The sequence below is a fragment of the Calidris pugnax genome, unplaced genomic scaffold (genome assembly GCF_001431845.1).
Source record: "Calidris pugnax isolate Ruff unplaced genomic scaffold, ASM143184v1 scaffold57, whole genome shotgun sequence".
Classification (NCBI taxonomy): domain Eukaryota; kingdom Metazoa; phylum Chordata; class Aves; order Charadriiformes; family Scolopacidae; genus Calidris; species Calidris pugnax.
The window spans coordinates 290,145-311,208 of NW_015090813.1; the positions used below are offsets into that span (position 1 = coordinate 290,145).

The 21,064-nt window shown below is 36.8% G+C and overlaps 1 protein-coding gene across 7 annotated transcripts in view; it reads right to left on the reverse strand.

Moving 5' to 3' along the window:
* Window positions 1-1,278: 1,278 nt before the first annotated feature.
* REPS1 (RALBP1 associated Eps domain containing 1) overlaps window positions 1,279-21,064 on the reverse strand; it is a 64,457-nt gene continuing 44,671 nt past the window's right edge. Inside the window, exons 9-20 of one of the 7 annotated variants that reach the window (XM_014939563.1) lie at window positions 19,132-19,271; window positions 13,494-13,571; window positions 10,337-10,424; window positions 9,640-9,741; window positions 9,307-9,379; window positions 7,208-7,326; window positions 6,446-6,510; window positions 5,191-5,376; window positions 3,818-3,913; window positions 3,123-3,271; window positions 2,388-2,493; window positions 1,279-1,517 (exon numbers count right to left, since the gene is read on the reverse strand). In XM_014939563.1, coding sequence (XP_014795049.1) covers window positions 2,394-2,493; window positions 3,123-3,271; window positions 3,818-3,913; window positions 5,191-5,376; window positions 6,446-6,510; window positions 7,208-7,326; window positions 9,307-9,379; window positions 9,640-9,741; window positions 10,337-10,424; window positions 13,494-13,571; window positions 19,132-19,271 — 1,196 coding nt within the window. In that variant the 3' untranslated portion in view covers window positions 1,279-1,517; window positions 2,388-2,393. Of the gene's footprint in view, window positions 1,518-2,387; window positions 2,494-3,122; window positions 3,272-3,817; window positions 3,914-5,190; window positions 5,377-6,445; window positions 6,511-7,207; window positions 7,327-9,306; window positions 9,380-9,639; window positions 9,742-10,336; window positions 10,425-13,493; window positions 13,575-19,131; window positions 19,272-21,064 lie in introns of all 7 variants that reach the window. The other 6 variants (XM_014939566.1, XM_014939562.1, XM_014939565.1 and 3 more) reach the window with 6 other exon arrangements.

Here is a 21,064-nt window from a genome sequence, read left to right on the forward strand (position 1 = left end):
CGTACACGCCACAAAATGACAAAAAAAAAATCCCTGCAGACCTGGAATAAACCCCTCCCCCCTATTTGAATTAGTTTCAATTCCCAGGTAAAGATGAATCAACAAAATTAAAATATTGTGCTGTTTTATTGGTGTAAAAATCACACAATTGCTAGTTCTGATTCTGCAGAGATACATCCATGCAGTTAAACATCTATGATCCCACAGCCAGAAGAAGCCATTAAATAGAATATCTGCTGTTAGTCAGCAATTAATGCAAATTTACATATGAGATCAAAAGGTGTGTATCATACAATATACAACAAATCCTAATACAGTACATCAACCTGAAGAGCAGGATACACTCAAGGAACTCTGTTAATAGTGAAGCCTGTCTATATGCCAGAGAAATAAGGCCTGGAAACAAGATGACAGCAGGTACCCCAGAATTCCTAAGAAGCAAACTGTTCACTTTTAATTTTTTTTTAATTTTTTTTTGTTTTTTTTTTGCTGGGAATTAGAAGTTCATAGAGGTATTGACACATTACTTGACAATACAATTTGTTAGAGTGAAGACCGGTGGATGTGATCCGTTATTAAAAGGTAAGGTGTGAAACATGCAATTACAGGTGGTGCTTAGGTAAATGTGCAATTAACACGTTGGGGCTTTACACCCAACTCTTTTCACAAAAGGGAGAACTGAAAAAGGGCTGTTTGGACAGAGAACCAATTGTACCATCCATCTTCCTGCTGGATCGGGGTGAGATGGGAACACCTGGCAATCTGTGGTTACACACTCTGTAATGTATGCAAATAAACCACCTAATCAAATCCAGCTGATGTGGCAAGAGAGCTCTGTCAACCTGAACGAGGTGGGTTTTATTGCAAAGAGGCAGGTTTTCCAGAATTGCAAACAACTTTCCAATCGTGAAAGGCAGCTCGGGACGTAACGTTGGCTGATGAGGGATTACTGCTTTTTCTCTTTTCTGGCACAATAAAAGAAATGCCACAGATGAAAGAAAAAGTGTATGTGCTTAGAGTCAACCGATGAGCAATCCTCTTCTGCAAAGATGGTTCAACGGGCAAAAAAAAAAAAAAAGAAGAAACCACTAAAAAAATTCCAGTTGGAAATTTTAAAGAAAAAACCACTAAAAAAATTCCAGTTGGAAATTTTGGCGACAAAAATCTGCAAACTCAAGTCCAACAAAGATCACGGATGCTCACAGAAAATGATGTGAGAGGCAGTGTCACATTCCAGGAAAAAGTTTTTTTGTTTTGTGTTTTTTTGTGTTTTTTTCTCTGTACTGAAATTAAAATACTTAAATACAAAAGTGGACAAACTGACAAAACAGAACCACAACATTTAATGTAGAATAGAGTGCACTGAGCTAGATGCATGGATCTTTAAATAGGCTTTGAAACCAATACCCCTTTCAAAATTAGTAAATTCACAGTTAACGGCAGTAGGCTTAGAGGTGAGAGAAGGGTCGAAGTTGTTCCAGTTGAACTTCCAGGGAGATTCTCTCTTCAAGAACATCCTACAAGAGAAAGATTTTCTACTGACTGTCCACAGAGAACAGATATTAAAAATCTCCTCACACGATCAAAACTGCTAAAGGTCAGCTTCAGTTTTGAGAACTAATGTTTAAGTCTCTTCTAGAATCTGGAGAACTCTTCCCATAATCTGAACAGAAACCTGGCCAAACCAGCAATATCTCATAAAAGATAAATCAATACTTTACTCAAAGGTGAAGCCATTTAGTATTTCTTCCCTTCTTTCAAATCACCCAAAGCCATAAAATTGTAACCAACCAGCTGCAAACCCTACCATAATATTTTCAAACGAAGGGTAAAAGCTAAGACAGCCAGCCAGAGAAGGATGTTAAGGTGGTGCCTACAGATAAATCCAAAACAATAACAGCTGACCTAAATAAACAAATGACTATTTGCTGTTCTTATTAAAATGCAAGTTGTATTTTGGATTATAATATTTGTTTAAAAATATTTATAATTTTATTAAGACTTGAAGGTTTGTTTTTTCCTTCAGAAGCAAGCCAGCCACTTCAGCTGCTCTTCTCAATACTGCATTACAGGTACCTGATGACCACAACAGCTACCTCAAATTTGTAACAATAAGTTAAGATTTCTGCTTTCTGATTTTTTTGTATCACTGAAAGCAAATCGATACATTGAAAAGTATGTTTTCTTGTAGTAAGAGTATCCTTTGTAATTTCACAAAGCTTGTCAAAATTAGATCTATTCTATGATCTATAAAAACAACTAAGTTTTTTACATCAATATTCTCAACTATGTCCATCACTGGTTTGCAGAGACACGTGTTACTGTGCATCACTAACATCTTGCCCTCTCAGGCTCTTCTCTTAAACAGACAAAGATTCAGGAATTACCTTTAGTTACTGCTGTAGTTCACTATTCAATCTGGCCAGAACAGTGTTGGTTTCCTTGTTACGTCTGATTGATGCCTGAATTGCCTTCTTGTCTTTCCCCACTGATCTGAGAACATATTAGAAGTATGGTAATAAGTAATTTTGTCAATTAGCCGAATTTCTCATTTACAGTCCCTTTTTTTTAAATGAGGGGAATCCTCTTTTAAAACGTTTTTAACTTGTAACACTTAATTTCCCCTCTTCTGCCTGGCCTGATTAACCTTGTTCACATGGAAGCCCCATGTTCTTGGTTTCAATGAAAGAACAAGCAGCACGTTTTAAAATACGAGTCATAATTAATTTTCTGAAGTCCCAACACACCATAGCACATTAATTTACCTCAAAAGACTAATGTACCAGTCTACTCTTATGCCAGGACACAAAGACTGCACATTCTGGACTGTTCATAGTGATTTAAAATTAATCACTGCATCTTAATACTTCCACCACTTCTTTCCAACATACTTGCAGAAGTTAAAAAGAGTTCATACTCCATAGTTCAAGATCTCTAAAACGTCTCCCAGTAGCAGGGGCTTCAGGATGATCTTGTTTAAAAAAACAAAAACCTTTAAACTGTTAAATTAATCTAACTCAAAACACACTGAACTGGTTTGCAACTCCTAGAACAGAAAGCGTGTATGCTGTTTAAATGTAAACTTTCCAGAAACAGATGTATTTATACACTTCTTGGGTTACCTAGGAATAGATGGCTGTGAAGCAAGAACAGCAGCTATGACACCTGTTTTCTGTGTATGTTCCTCAGCTTCAGGTCTTAGCTCATCTTCTGATTTTAACCTTCTGCGAATAGGCTTTGGTGGTGGAGCAAGTGGGGTAGTGCCTTTAGCCTGAAGGGGAAAACACCACCTGTTAGTTCTCACAAATGGCATTTTACCTCAATTATAACCTGAAAATTTGTTTGTTAGATATTCTTCGAACCAGTTACTGAGCCAGCTGAATTGACAACCCATCAGGCATTTTCTGATGGATACCTAGCTGCCTTCTCCTATGGTCTGGGGAAAAAACCACGATCCTACCCCCTGGTGAAAGGGCAGGAAGTTGCTACACACTGACAAAGAACTGTGCAAGCAGAAACACCAAGGTACAACTCATAATTGCAAATACACAGCATCTCAGAGCACACTTTTCCCCCAGCAATTATGTGTCTGTAATAAAAAAAAGCTACTGTTGACCAAATTTCGCACTAAAAGTTTGGTGAGTGTTCAAATCTGCTGCAAAAATTCACCATACACGTGTCTATTTCAAGCACATATTGGACTTAAGGAAACAGGGCTCAAGTGGAAGCGTATAGAATTGCTGTTGTAAATCGAAACAGAGGTATAATTTCATATACATTCAACAATTGTGTTCTCCTTTCAAGAGTACTTTCATACCGCACTAGTGGGGACATTAGCAGGGGCTTTGTCTTCAACTCTTCCATCTGCTTTGGCACCTCTAAGAGAACTTGCAGAATCAGAGGGCTTTTCAACCTGAAGGGATAAAAACTATATTTAGAAAACTGCTTCTTAACAGATATTAATTCAGCAGCAGTTGGAATAAATACAAGTATGCTGCATTTCTGATACATGGATACAATTAACACCTAAAATTCCAGTTCAAGTCTTCTCCAGAAGCACAAACTAGAGCAAAACCACCTAAAACGATCTTGTTTTGGCCTGGAAAGGCCTCTTGAATCAAGTCAAATCCCTGATGTTACGAGACACTGTATTGATCTTGTTTTGGCCTGGAAAGGTCAAATCCCTGATGTTACGAGACACTGTATAGTACAAAAGAGGCTGTGGCCTGATGATCAACTGTTCTTACATTACCACCATTATCTATTGGTTACTGCCAGAGATTAATCCCTCCAGGGGAACACAATGAAGCTGTTCCACATCCACCTCACAGCAAAACCACCACCAAGCTTAACTTAAGCAGTTTTCAGTGGCAGCTTAAACTAAGGGAGCTCATTTTGCTACGAGGTACACGGAGAGCGCTCAAACGGTTCCACGTCGCTGACCTTCCCCATTAAAGGAAGCAAGAACATGCTGCTGAGAGTTGGGAGAAGTTTAAAGCACCACAGGTACTTTTGCAACTGAAAATACAGAAGTTCCCCCTGAGAATTTACACTCTGGATGAAGGCTACAAATTACAAAAGGAAAACGTGAAGTAATTAATACAATAGGGGTAAGTTATTATGACATTAATAGGAATAAATCTTGAGGCTTTCAAACTTTGAAGTCCAGTGTCTGTAGTAGGAAACAGTTTTGTAAACATCTCCAATGATCTATTACAGGAGGATGTCAGAGCTCTATTCACTTCAGTTGCTTGTCCAATGGCTTTGAACAGAACCAAATTAACGGAGGTTTAGCAGATGTTTATGATACTTGACAGTCATCTCATTTATTAAGACACTACTTGAAAACTCGCCAGTGAGTCCTTTGGAAGGCTGGCAAGAGCAAGGAGAAACTTTTTGCCTGTGTTAAGTCTTAAAAGCACCAACACAATTATGTCTGTGCACATATATGCTATTAAGTACAAAAGCCTTTGAATTACAATCAAGAACTGAGAATAAAGGAGTTTCCCCTGCCAAGGTGTTCATTAATTACTAAATATGTGCAGCAGTGTGTGAAGTAATTGCTTTCTAGCAAGGGACTGGGACACCATAAATAAAAAAAACCCTGAAAACAAGCAGAAATAGGTTTAAACAAAGTCTTACACCTGTTGGTGGTATTACACAGTTGACAAGACCTTCACTTCTGCTCACCTGCAAGACTTCTGAGTGCGTTTCAATTTCATCTTCTTCCTCTTTGTTTACACCTGAAACAGCAAATGCCTCAAACTGGCTGAAGTCTGCAAAATTTGGCTGTTCTGGTATTTGTTGAGGTGAGGTACTGGTATGAGCTATTAGACCTTCAGCATCTACTGGGCGATGCACGTGAGGACCTGCACCCTGCAATAAAATAACAAAAATATTTAGTAACATTGTTCTTATGATAATTATCCAATACAAAGAATCTCACCAAACAACAGTCTGTGACAGACATTAGAGATTATTTGCTCTTTCAGTGGACAAAGATTTTCATGCAAGGCACAGACAGATCAATCTGTGCTTATAAAACCAGAAATATTTAAGGGAAAAGGAAGTTCAATCGGATGTACTATTATCCAGAGAATGAGATTAAGATGGATGCACCCCAGGACTATCTAGACTCAGACAGTAGATGTTTCTGCTGGAACAGTCCAGCTTGGCTCTGTCAGGCTCAATACAGATTTTTAGTCCAGTTCCACAGGGAAACCTGCTTATTTGATCACACTGCACGGACTATGTCTGCCACTGTACCCTCCTTCCTTGCAGACAACTTCTGGATCCATTGACTGACTTCAATTTCTGGGAAATCAGATTCTAACAAGTAGCAGCTACTGAAAAACAACTGAAAAGCTATTTTATCTGTCCCATATCAGATCTGCACAGCAGTTAAAGGGTTCAGATGGTTGAGAGCAAGGAAAAAACAATTTTTGCAGGATTGGTTTTCTACCAAATCAGCTAATTGAACTGAGTCAGGCCAGGACTGCAAAGATCCCCAAGTCTATGACAAAGGAAGAAGTGGGATTACTCCTTTTGGGAGTAGCCTTGTTGTGCCAGACATGGGTAGAAAATAAACACCTACTTTATAAAGCTTCTAAAGATTGCTCTCATGGTCCGTGTTGCAGCTTATACAGGGACAGATAAAGAATTGCAGAAGTGTAATTTTCCTCTTTCCTGCAACTCAGAGCTCCAGAGCCACTCATTCCTCCTCAAGCTCTACTTTAATACATTTCCATGGTTCCACCAGAAGCAATTATTTATTCAGGAAAGGCTAACATTTGGCTATAGTCTAGATTTTGCCATCATTCACATCCTGGCAGTTTCAAAAAATACCAAGCAATACTACTCATTTTAGAGATAAGTTAAAATTCAGAGTTAGATAAAAAAGATAGACCAAGTTAAGAGTGTGATTTTTCAGAAATGACATCACCACCTGTGAGGGCTGTGGTCTCGGAGGCACTGCAGGGGGGTAGGCAACAACTCCAGCCTGTTGCTGTCCTGTAAAAGAGACATCACGTTTGGCCAAGATTATTACACTTCACAGCACTGTCTAATTTTTTTGACTTGTTAACATGAAGAAATCTTGCATTTTGACTATATATTAACCTGTCGTGTTGAGAGCCACAATTGTAACATCATCTCAGACAAAACAAGGAATCAGAACATGGGTCTTGTCCTTTGTTCCAGCTCAAAGTACTGACATGGTCATACTTTTCTGATCTTGGTCCTTTTTCTCTTTTACCCTTAGTATTTTCTCATACTTTGTGATCCTGAACTGAAAAGTACTGACAAGTCAGAAGCACAATAAAAACCCTTAAGCAGAGCATCAGAAGAGATCTTTAATAACTTCCTCTGAACTGAAATACTTAACACCCATCTCTAATACACCTGATACCAAAAGAACTTGAAAATTTCCCAGCAGATGCAACGTGGGCACTACCAAAATGTTATTTCCTGACTTCGCTTCCCACATTTGTCTACCATGCCAGCAGCCAGAATTTGCTTCTAAATTATCTGTTTAAGCAAAGTGGAGTACAAATTTTAATACAAACAGGAGAAGTAACAATGTTTTCACCTTTCTCATTCCGAAGCAGTGTTTTAAAAACACACTCTAAATCTTTCTTTAGAGGAAAAAAAAAGATTCATGTCTGCTTCAGGAATACATGTGCTGAAAAACACTAGGAACACAGCATACCTGGAGTAACTGAAAAGGATCTGTTCATATCCAAAGATGATGATCGAGAATGGGAAGGATGAGGCCTCGGAGGGGGTGGTGGCGGCGCAGTGTTATCTGGAGATGTTCCTGAATGCGATCTGCAAAACATATAAGCTTCTGTAGTGATTTTTAGGCAGCTATAACAAAAAAATTTCTAAAGTTCTTCAAATTATACAATTAAAACCATAAGGTTTGACAGATGGAAAAGAGCCCGATTGCCATTGATTTTGAAGATTGCAAAATCAGTTGTAAACTTATGGTATTCTTTGATTTCACAATTGTTTTTATATTTCTATTTACTTAAATCCCCATTATCCCAATTATTCTTATATTACCGTGAGCAATTTATCTTTGGGAAACCAAGAACATCCCACACATCCCAAAAAATCATAGTTCAGGAACACAGAATCCTAAATATAGTAATTCCATCCAGATGGTAGTCACTATAATTTGTAAAGTAGTCAACATCCTGATTAGGTTTTACATGGGTTAAGTTCAATGTCACTGAAGAAGAGTATTATTAAGTTTCTGTTGGATGTGCCTCCATGGATACTGAGCTTAAGGAGTATCTCATTGTACAAGATAGCTATTGTATTCTCTGAAATGTTCCAAATCTATACACTTGGTAGCATCCAGAAATTGTAAGTCTTTCTTAGGTGGGATCACCATCTAGTGGATACCTGTTGTAAGTTCATCGAGCACACATGCAGAAAGGAGAGAAGGATGAAGTACTGCACTAAGTGCCATTTAAGTGCAATTTATTGCATAAAGAATTTTTGTACAGCTTTCATTTAAGAACAGCTTGCAGAAACTAACTAGTCCAATTTGAGCAAGACAGATCTGCTGAATCACTGATGAATACAGCTACTCTTTTATTCAACTCATAAATAAGTGATACAATCTTTTTTACAACTGAATTCTGTAATATTCTTTTATAACTATCATAAGATATAAAACTAGGAGAGGTAAGAGGTAACTATAGAGATGACGTCCTTAACACTACCATTAGTCAAGAGTACTTTAAAGTAGTACTTGAAATTGTATTTAAAGTTGCAACTGGTAGAAGATGTCAATGGAAGGAAATAAAAGAAGTAGGAGAAAAATTTCCTGGGTGGACACTGCCAGAACTGCCAGATCTGGACAGAAGGTACCTGTGCTGTAAAGCACATCATCAGAAGGCTTCACTCATCTACACAAGTTCAGCAAAAGAACCCAACACAAAACCAGAGATGAAAAGAACACGTCTAAACCCTCATGTTGATAGTGCAAAACCATATGTAGAAGCAGGAGAGACAATCAGATTTATTATTAAGTAACAATGGAGGAAAGAAATTTTCAAACTGCAGTACTGAGAGGCAATTGCAAATCTTTCTCTGCTATTGAAGTCACCCTGATTATTTTTGTTTCAAAACTTACCTCTGAAACTGATTGTAAGTTGGTTAATGGCGTAGCTGGTTTTTAATCCTATTCAGGCAGATTTAATGGGAACAATTAGCACCAGCTAGTACAGCACATTCTTTTATGTCAAATGATGCAGTTGTTGGTTATGTGCTCGCATAGTTTCCTCCAATCCTTTAATTTGTTGGGCCTATGACTACCCTTCATTTTATAAAAGCCCCTTATTAGAGACTGAGTTACTGCCGTGATATTTCTGATTTACATTATCTTCTCTCATGCTACAAAGTCACAAGGTCCTTCTTCATTAATGTCCAATGGACATTTTTAAGAATAAAAAAAAATGGTTTCAAGTAACACCATGATCTCCTGTGCTTACCTTCCCTTGTGTTTAAGGAGAAAGCCTTCATCAAGATTTCTTACTGAACGTGGAGTTTCATTCGATTGGCCAATCCCAAACATCTTTCCAGACTACATTATTTTTTGAATTTTCACTTTACGCGTTAACAGAACTGCATACATTGTTAATGCATTAGAAAACGGACTGCCTCCAGACTTCGAGTCTTAAAGTTAAGAATCTGTTTAGCCACCATTTTACAAGCTTCTTGTCAAACAACCAGAAGCTCAGAACAGGCTTCTTTAAACACCTTTTATTTATTTTTTCCAGTTCCTACTCTACTGACCGTTGCCGCGTTACAGTGCTTCCAATTTGCTCTGGATCTGAAGCGTAGGAGTCCGAACTGCTGTAACCATCTGCTGGTAAAAGAAAGTACATTTGTTTTGCATCATTAATATACTCTAGCAGATATAGAAATATCCATTTTTATTTAAAAAAATAAAAATAGGAATACTTCTTGGTATAAGTACAGCTACACTCAGATAAGGAAAATGGAGTACAGAAGGGCTCTGAATTGAGATCAACTTATCCTTTGCAGCAAGTTTTCATTCACTGAATATATCAGAACTACATTCTGTGTAATGTAAAAAATGAGATTAGAAAGTTCTTTGATACTTACTAACTGTATTTCCAGCTGTAAATTTTACAGATGAACTCATTTTGTTTTCTTCTGGGAGATCAGGCGGTTTCACAAGTAGGGGGCTAGTAGGGTTAGCGTGATCTAGATGGAAAAGCAAGTCTAAATAAATAAATGTATTCAAATTCACATTTACTTCTGATGCCAAAGCTTTACATCAGTTTTCTGCCCTTATCTGAAGTGCTGCACTCAAGACTAAAATTGTTGTATTTCAACACTTTTGATAGTTCTGTTTCTCAGTACTAACAGCTGGGAATCTTCACCTATTTATATGGGTAAGGAAAATTTAAAAGAAATGTATTGTGGATAGTTCTTTATGCTCATATGCTAAAGAGTGTGCATGAGTTACCCGACTTAAGGAAATATTGGTATATTGGGACACACAAATTGAGAAACCATTTTTTTCTTTAGGAAAATTATCAAACCTGAAGAAACCTACTTATTATTGTCCAGAATATTAAAAAAATAAAAAAACCCCAAGTCCTGCCAATATTCCCAAATGCTGTCAGGTTTCAAAATAATATTTCTGATCACAGTAGAACAAGTTTTATCAATGCAGGCTATGTTACAACTCCAGATATATTCATCTAAAGAGAAGAAAAAAGCCTGCATGTTTAAGGAAGCAAAACCAACTCTAATTGTACAAAACTGTTCTCATTAGCAAGAGAAAATATCCTACCACTTCCAGTTCTTTTAAGCTCCATTTCCTGCATGTGGATTTTGCTTGGAGTCATTCTTATGGGAACTGGGTGCACAATTGCAGTGTCCTGTGGATGAGATCAGAGTTAAGCAACATTAATTTAACTAAGAGTCTCTAACACCATGTTAAATGTAATTTCTAAATAGAGGTTCATAAATTTAATGATTTTTTTTTTTTTTTTTTACACAGTTCCAGGGAATTGAATATATCCATAAAACAAAAGCTCTATAAGTTGAAGTTTCTCTAACAATTATTCAGGTATAACCTAGCACTACTTTAAAAGGGCACTAGAAATGTTTCCATAGATTGTAAACAGGACCTGAATTTTACCAGCTTTCCAGCATTTTTTGCATACCAAGTAACTATTACTTCAAGCACATCTTAAAAAACACCGAAAAAACCCCCAAACTTAGAATTTGAAAACTAAACCTTGACTTTACTTATGATACCTCAGACAGTTATGGCCTCTTTAAATAGCATAATTCTCTACGAACTAGTACAAAGTACCTATTTTAGTAGGTAAATAGATTCAGAAGTCTTTAAAATAGTAAAATATGCTAAACTTTAGGTTAATAAACCCTATGGAATATATCTCGAGATAGGTGTTGGCCTTACACTGAAGCATTTTCTTTGTAGTTCAGAGAAGAGACTCCATTTTAAGGTACTTTACAGACAGCCCTTTCCATCTAGTTTGGAGACTGAGTGTAGACAGTTTAAAAAATAATAACTCAAAACTTATGTTTGCTCACGAGTAACCTAAAAATACAGACATACCTGACTGAGTGTTTTTCCTGTCATCTATATTCAGAATATACGTAGACATACCTGAGTTTTTTTCCTGTCATCTATATTCAGAATATACGAATGGGTGGGACAATGACAGCACCCAAAAAAAAGCTTCCCAGATTACATCATGTCCCAAGAAATAACAAGAAGTTTCAAAACTATCCCTGTATCAGAAATTTAATCTACTCTGACTACTAAAGTAGATCAACTTCACCAAGCATAATTCACATAAATATTTTCTAAAATGGCTAAAACTGACTTGTACTACTCTTGTTGCAAATATAAACTTTTAAAATCACTTTCTAGTCGCAGTTCAAACATTCTTGTTGCACCAGGCTTTTAGGAACAGTCATGACTTTAAAATATATTACTTTTCTCTCCCCCCCGCCCCATAATGAGATTATAATGCAAAGATCACTCCTGCTGTAGCTACTTCAGTCCTCTGCTGTAAATTAATGTGCAGCTACTACAAAAACCATGTCTCAAGTAGTTAAATGGATTTTTTAATAATGTATTAATTCATAATTCAGGTCACGAATCTAATTTTACACAAAACAACCTTAACATATTACCAACTTTCACTCACAATAGGCAAATTATGTTCCCATACTGAGGGATGAATGTATTGTTTTACTCATTCCACTTATCTTTTGCTTCCAAAGCAGCTGTTTTTCCAACAAAAAGTAAAATGAACTGGTCTATGAATTTAGTTTTTATTCAGTTATTAACAAGTGCTCGAGAAAGCTGTTTCTCTTCTCTGGGAAAGCAAATGTTCAATAAATCACTGTTGAGACTGTTAAAATAAGAAGTCTGCACACTCATACTGAAAACTTGCTGTAATTGGTTCTTAATTGCATACAAAAATAAAGACTCTGAAGTATCTATTCCCAAAGCCTGTTACCTTACCAAGCAGCAAAGATGCTCACCAGTCTTTAAATTTTTTCTCAACTACATGTACTGTAAGCAAACGACTCAAGGATGTGATCTCCCAGTATATTTTGTCTTTCTATTGATTTTTCTATTTATACACACATGCACACACACACAAATCTATGGCTATACATGAGTTTTCCATATATCATTACTGTTCTACTTTTTACATCATCAACATATTGGAAAAATTTTCAAACTTTACATTTCTGTCATTTACTAATTATGTGTAAAAATTAATTACTGTCTTATTGTGGAAACAAGACTGTGATAGCTCTTTACTCACAAGCAATTATACACAGGAAGAAACAACTATAAACTGACTTTCACCATGTTTAGTTCATTAAAACATAAAAAATACAGTACGTTTAAACTAAAAGAAGTCTCTCTTAGATGAAAAAGGGCTGGTTTTCACTTTAAGTGTGACTTTATCATTTCTTGAGTGTTTACTAAGGGCAATTCTGAGGACAGGGAACAGTAGTTTGAATTCTAGCTTCCACCATCTAGAAATGCTATTTCCACATAAATATCAGTGTTAACTCTGAGCATGAAGCACTGATGTATTTAAAATATATGTATTATATCTTTTCAGAAGTGATCTTTTTAATACCCAAAGCAGTTAAACGCATATTATGTACACCTATTATAATTTGTTACATAATTATATGGATGCTAACACCATAATTAATTAAATTAAAATGGACACTAACAATGGTAATTCGTCAGAAAAGCAGAATGAAAGCAACAACTAAACACTGAAATAATTTAATGAATTTCAGAACTGCTTCAATGTCACATGCTGTGAAGTTTAAAACCAGCAGAACTTGAAACACTGTAGTGAATTTCTGGCTCCCAAACCTGGCAAGATATTTAACTACATAATCCTTCAGAGCACTCCTCACCGAGTAAAGCAGTAGAAGAAGCACAGGTTTAGCTGCAGAAATACTAAAAGCCTTATTAATAAGTAACTTGGTGAAAACTTTAGGAGTATGAAATACCACACCCATTAAAGGCCAGTAGTTTTTTCAGTGAAGTTGGTACTATAAGCTTCTAAAAGTTTGTGCAAATCAATCTCTGCAACTTTAAAAACAAAACAACACTGAAGACAAATCTAAAAAAAGACTGGTTTATCACTGGGAGTTGCCCTTGTGTTGACTTATAAATATTTTGAAAAAAACATTATAGCAGTGTTGTATTCTTTCAAAATCAAGGAGAAAAAAAAGCATTCATTGCACTCAAATTTTAAACAGGAGGAGTACTAGAAAATTTATATTCTGAAAATAAGCACAAAAATTAAGAAGCCTGCCACCATTCCCCAAAAAGCAGTCCATGGAATCATGCATAACAGCTAAATACAATGAATGGAAATTCAGTGTTAATAAAATTAATTTCAAACAAGCAAGCTAAGTGATTGACTTACAGGATCAGCTGGTGCAATGTTAGAATCAAATTGGGTCAGAGTTTGTGAGCTTGAAGAGCGTTCGCTAAATGTCTCCCACTGCTGAACAGACAGAGGAGAGAAGTCAGCACGATGAGAAAGATGGGAGTAAAAGATCACTGAGGAGATTTAGCATAGAGGTTGCACTGGAAAGTACTATATTTGCACTGGACTTGCCCTGGAAAGCACATTCATACATGCTAAGTATTTGACATTTCAGTCTGAGATTGTTGTGCGACCAACTTTGTTATCTGGCAATATTCACCTTTACATTTACATCTGATAATGAAGATACAGGTGCACAGTCAACACACGAGTACCTTCAGAGTTCACCTTTGCCAATGAAAATCAGACAAGTAAAAATCTGATTAAGCCATTCAAATACCGTAAAGATAAAAATCAGTGCCAAAAATTGTGTCTGTGAAATTATAAAACCCACAGAAAGGTTCTTCAGCTTTGTAGCTGCTGAGTTTCTAATGTATTTTGCAAATGCTAATTTTCTTACAAAATCCCAGACAAATCCACAGAGAGCAAAATACTCCAATTACACCAGTTGAGCTTGCCAGTGCAACCCCTGAGAAGTGATTCTATGCTGTAAAAGAGTATTTTTTACAAGTCTAAATCACTGAGGAGAAACGTATTTTGTAAATGCTAATTTTCTTAAAAAATCCCAGACAAATCCACACAGAGCAAAATACTCCAATTACACCAGTTGAGCTTGCCAGTGCAACCCCTGAGAAGTGATTCTATGCTGTAAAAGAGTATTTTTTACAAGTCTAAATCACTGAGGAGGCAAAGAATTAAATTCAAAAACACTATTGATTACTAAAGAGCAAATAAGTCAATCTCTGAACAATTTTGTAAGATATAGGCATGCTGTATCAATACATGGTTGTCAAGAGTCCTCATGCTTATTAAGTCAAGCTACAGCCACAGCTGGATCAACAAAGTACCAAAGGACATAAAATCAGCCAATTATAAAACCCACAGAAAGGTTCTTCAGCTTTGTAGCTGCTGAGTTTCTAATGTATTTTGCAAATGCTAATTTTCTTACAAAATCCCAGACAAATCCACAGAGAGCAAAATACTCCAATTACACCAGTTGAGCTTGCCAGTGCAACCCCTGAGAAGTGATTCTATGCTGTAAAAGAGTATTTTTTACAAGTCTAAATCACTGAGGAGGCAAAGAATTAAATTCAAAAACACTATTGATTACTAAAGAGCAAATAAGTCAATCTCTGAACAATTTTGTAAGATATAGGCATGCTGTATCAATACATGGTTGTCAAGAGTCCTCATGCTTATTAAGTCAAGCTACAGCCACAGCTGGATCAACAAAGTACCAAAGGACATAAAATCAGCCTTTGATCCAGAAACAAGATCACAAGTGACAACAGGAATTGCTAAATTTGTTATACTTTGGTAAAATAACAAGTAAATATTAATCAAGTTCCAAACACTACAACAAAAATTACAAATACAAAATTTTTAGTGCTCAGAAAATTTGACAAAAATTAAGTTAGTGTAGTTGTAAAAACAAATCAGTATTCTTGTCCCATCTCTATAGGCAAATAAACGTAAATGATCCAGAAGATACAGGACAAACAATATGGTGTTAGTTAACCTGCACCCACATGCTCCTCTACATCAAGCTATATTCAGTGAATAGCCTGTATGTTAACCTGGTCTAAACCAGTTATTTCCAAAATAACTCTTTCTGGAAATTCCTAAATAACTGTTTTCAATCAGCAGAACGTTAACTCAGAAAAATATTAAATAAATGTCTAAGTGCTTTCATGTGTGGTGCTGCTCCTTGTAGAGACAGAGCCTTCTCTCCTCACTTCAAACATTAAATTAAGGCAAGGATTGTGGGATAATGTTCATATGAGGTTTTGGGGTAGGTTTTTTTTTCTTGTTTTGGTGGTGGTGGGCATTTGGTGTTTTGTTTTTTTTTTTTTTTTAAAGTGTTAGTTAACCTGCACCCACATGCTCCTCTACATCAAGCTATATTCAGTGAATAGCTTGTATGTTAACCTGGTCTAAAATAGTTATTTCCAAAATAACTCTTTCTGGAAATTCCTAAATAACTGTTTTCAATCAGCAGAAATTTAAACTCAGAAAAATATTAACTAAATATCTAAGTGCTTTCATGCGTGGTGCTGCTCCTTGTAGAGACAGAGCCTTCTCTCCTCACTTCAAACATTAAGGCAAAGATTGTGGGATACGGTTCATATGAGATTTTGGGATGGGTTTTTTTCTTGTTTTGCTGGTGTTGGGTGGTTGGTGTGGTGGTTTTTTTTTAAAAAAACACAGAAAACTACCTCCTTCATGGACAGAATCTAATGAAAGCTTTTTAGTAGGGATGTAAGGTTTCCCTAACTGCTGTGTCCCATTCTCTGTATTAAACTTCATCTCTGTGTCACCATCCCTTCAGGAATGGGCAGCGCTGCAAGTAGCTCAGAGCTCTAAAGCTGAGCAAGCCAGTTTTTACCAAGGCAGAAACTGGCCAAGTTCTGCCAGCCCTTCCCCTGATTTGGCCTCTTGCATTTACACAGCTGCTCGTTTTCATGACACATGCATTAATATTTACTTTAGGACTACTACCCTTTTAAACTTGATGTGGCCAGTGGCTTCAAAGTTACCGGTGAGACTGGCAAACAGACCGCTTGGTTACAGAAGTATTGTTTCTTAATATTTCAAAACTTCCATAAAGGCAAACAGCATCTATATTGTGAGAGGGCTGGGGCACCTCTCCTATGGTGACAGGCTGAGAGAGTTGGGGTTGGTCAGCCTGAAGAAGAGAAGGCTCCAGGGAGACCTTAGAGCCCCTTCCAGTATCTAAAGGGGGCTACAAGAGAGATGGGGAGGACTCTTGATCATGGAATGGAGCCATAGGATGAGGGGCAATGACTTCAAACTGAAAGAGGGGAGATATGAAGAAGAAATTCTTTCCTGTGAGGGTGGTGAGACACTGGAAGAGGTTGCCCAGAGAAGCTGTGGCTGCCCCATCCCTGGAGGGGTTCAAGGCCAGGCTGGATGGGGCTTGGAGCAACCTGGTCTGGTGGGAGGTGTCCCTGCCCAGGGCAGGGGGTTGGAACTCAATGATCTTTAAGGTCCTTTCCAACCTGAACCATTCTATGATTCTATGTTATAGTTCAAATCTATGCTAAAATATCATTTTTTAGATATGATGCTGAATTTACCTCTTATTCTACTCCTCTGAAGCCAAACTGCAGGACATTTATTACTTGTCCTCAGGCTCCCTAGCCAGGCACAGACAAATGAACACCGACACCTCCTGACTGCTGTCAGGAATATGCTATTTGTGCTCCATCTTGAACTACTACCAGCAACTAGTTACTGCTGATTCCCTGGTTAATAGAAAGCTACTTATATGAAGGATCTACTGGACTAACTCTCAAACCCTGTGCAAAGTTTAAGAGGGCTGACAATACAACTGATTTGCTAGGATAAAACTTCTACTAGCTGAAATTAAAATAGTTATCTTCTAGACTTGCAAAAATGTTTCAAAAATACTTTCAAAAGTTTAATTACTAGAAACTAAAACTCACAGCAACCTGAACTGTTACTAAAAGAACACCAAGACACTAGAAACAAGGTGTAACTGTTGTGAACTCAGAAGCAAATCTGTGTCAAAGCTAATATGGGCCATTAGATTTTTTTTCAACAAAAATTTATTAGGGTTTTCTTTTTTTTTTTAAGCTCTCAGAACTTACTGCTCAGCCTTGAGACTGGATGGAAAGGATGTCTGAAGAGAGAAGTGAAGGGATGAGAGTGTGAAGCATGTAGTATCCAGAGCTAGGTGAACTGTCATGGTTCCTTTATTCTGAAGTTTGAGATTGAGATCTTGGTCCAGATCTTGTGAGCTCACAGTAACCGAGCCCAACAACTGAAGCCTAAAATTCAACTATGAACTATAACGAACAGTGTAACCAACAGTTTTGAAACTAATGGGGATGAATCTGCTTGGAAAGGAAGATGATCCAAAGATGCAAAACTTTTTCAAGCAATTCATTTGTTGATGACCGTTTTAAGAGGTTCAGTTAGACTGGTGCCTTCAGTAATACAGAATTTTTTTCATGGCATTAAAACCTTGAGGACTTTGACCTGACTCATGCTGAGAAGAAAATGCTGAGGAGCAAGAAGCAAGCAATATAGCTGAAAGATAACAAATTCCTTTGTGTTAGAACACAGACTCCTAACATTTAATAACTGTTTAACTCATTTTAGTATAGTTAGTATCTGGTAGTATATTTAGTGTAAGAACTTTTCCAAACCTTTTAAAGTTTTAGATTTTCAGAAAAAAAATACCACATTGTCTATCTGAATGGACAAAGTCAGTTTTACAAGCTTTTGACCCACAGAGAATTGTCATTAACTTTGTTCCATCAGTGCAACTACTTTATTCAATTGCTGGACACTGTTGCCCTGGACCCTGAAGGAATCTGTTCAGTTATGATGCAATTTACCAGATTATTAGATAATTAAATCTTCATTGCAAACATGAGGGAATGTATCAATGCAAATTTCAATACAGTTGCAGATGTTTATAGCTTGTTATCAACCACTGATTATCTGGTCTCCTCCCTCCTAAAGCATAGCTTTTTACTAACAGTCTAAGAGTCACTCTTTGAAACAGAACAACTAAGAATTAATAAATCATTTCCAACATTTTTTATTTGTTAACGACAACGCTGTAAGGCCAGCATTGGCCCTTAAGAGGAACAGCAGACTTCAAAGTCCTTCCACCTAAGAGGAAAAAAAAAGCTTCCTCTGCTCCTAACTGTAATCCTAAAAATTTGCTTATTTTCTGTTTCATACTGACTCTCCTTTGGTTTGTCTAAATCTTTTACTACCAATCTCCTATTCACTTGAAGTCTAACGAAGAAAGAAGCAAGCAACAAAAAGCTCTTTCAACACGAAAAGCAGATAACACTCAGCTACTGACAGAACTACCTTAGACATTAAAACAAGTTTTAGGTTCTTTTTGAGAGTCTCAGATTAAGTGGAAAGAGCTTTCAAAAAATAATTTCAATACTTTTTCCCTTCCCTCCCCCCTCCCCAAATGACAAATAAGCCTACATCATCTTTGTAGTATGGTTACCATCAGGAACTCATTTGAATCTCTGAGGTAGCTCTTAGAATAAAACATTGGTTTATTCTAAGTCAAAGGCAAAAGTGTTACAACAGAGCAACAAGAAAAAACTCCAGGAATCAACCTCTTACAGGCTTTTTAAACAATGGGCATTTGTGAAAAAAAAAAATAAATAAATCTTGTTTGGTAACTTCAGTTTCAAATTCTAACAAAACATAGCTTTACTGTCTAAGACTGCTTATATAGCACATGTGTATGGTAAAGGAGGATAAAGCATAAGTACATAACAGCAAAAATGTAAAATGTAGCTTCTCTCACAATGAGACAGAAAAATCAGATGGAAAACATTACCTTTTTTACAATTTAACACATGTAGAACTTTCCTGTGTCTATTGTACTGATAACACTTTCACAGTTTGCAATCAACAGTCCACATATGATGATTTACCGATTCACACACAATTTAGTTAATGACTGGCAATGAAATAACTCAAAAGTGCTGACCTCACTGCTCTGATTCAGTTCTGGCCAGGTCTGGTTTAGGGATGGCATTGATGGAGACTTGCTTGGAGGTGCTTCTGCTGGAGAGCTGGAGTAACCTACCTCGCCAGTCTGTTCCCCAACTTCTGAAATGACAGGAATCACTATAAACCACAATCACAAATTGCATTCCGTTCTCAGAAGAGCTGCTCACATCTCATGGAAAATGCAAAGTATGTTTTTGGTTTCTGCTCTTCCAAGGAAACACTTCACAGCAGACAAAAAATCCACATTCAATTCAAATATACTACTTATCAGACAGCTACTCTTATTTTGAGGATCTTCCTGAAATTTGGACTACGAAGATTACTCTGTACCACCCCCTGTATTTTGGCTTTTAAAAAGCATTTTTAGATTTAGAAAAGAATTTTAGATGTCATGAAGAAATAAATAATTCTTTCTTACATTATGAGAAAATGGCTTCACACTAATGTTTATTACACCAAATCCAGCACTGAGAAATTTATCTTAGAGAATACCTCCTTATATGAAAGGTTAAAGCAAAAGCAGTATTATTGATGCAAACACACCCCAGAAATATGAAAACAGATGAAGAAAACCATTCCTTTAGATTATTGTCCAGAAAATATTTTAAGTTTTAAGCCTCCTCACTAAAACAATTGTGTTTCCATTGATTGCATTTTGCAAATTGAACACGTAGAGCAACTGTCAACGTTGCAACTCCACATTCTTACTGTTATTTCAGTTTCCTCTGAGCTTTCAGCAAGTACAGTGTCTTGCAGAAACATCCCTCCTTCAGCACTGTACACATTTTCATGATGCAGCAGGCTTATTTTTGTTTTGTTCAAACTATTAGAGAATTGGGTGAAGTAAATCCAAACAGCAGATTAAGCCTTCTGCATAACACAGTAAAATCCTACTTATTGTGTCTTCTATTTTACAATATAACAATGCAAGCTAAAGCAATGCACTGAATGCCTCAAAAAGCTGAAGTTCAGATTACAACTGTGTAATGTAACAGGAAGAGTTGAGCGAGTGACTGATAAGTAGCTGGACATTTTAACAAGATGTTTGCAGAATTAAAACCCTGAACAAGACAGAATATTGCACAAGAGAAAAGATGGCTTAATTAAATTACCATTTAAAAGGACTACTTGATAGAAGTTTAATTCCAGATGACTGCCACAAGAGTGTGTGACACACTGTACCAAAAATTGATTAAAATTTATATAAAGGACTGGTTTCAGGCTCTGCAGCCTGCTCTTCTGCTACGCCAGCTTAATATTCTGTCTGCTGTCCTCAATTCAGAAGAAATTCCTAACAAATCCAGTGTCAAATTGAACTGGAAACATCTGAATAGCCAATGGTGACCAACTGCACCTTTAAAAACTGGGAACAAGCCATTATTGTCTCCAAAGTGGTGCTGGGGCCAGCAAGAGGCACAGTTGAAAAAGAACAACCAAAACACTGAAGTCCAGAAATTAATTGTCCCATCTTGAGGCCGGGGCAACTGAGGTGCTACTGACATGAAAAAAGCCACACACAGAAAACAAAAATCTCATCAAATTTTCAAATGTCCTTTAAGCTTCCTGTAAATAGTCAGATATCAGGTTGAGACTTGATGTTCCCAAAATTGTGCTCGGCACCTAGCATCTTGCACTACCATCCTTTAGGGAAAATGGCTTTACAAGTTGTTCCAGATAGAAACTGTATCCAATACCCGCTTCAGGCAAAAAGCAACTGGCAATAAAAAATAATCTACATCAAGCTGATACTTACAGACGGAACGATGGCACCAAGCAGTCAAGATGACATACTGTGGTCATAGTACACAAAATAATATACTAAGTTCAAAATATGCCTGTGGTAACATTTTGGGAATGCATATTGTGTATCGATTGCTCTGAAGTGTAATATGGATTAAAATTTTTTAATG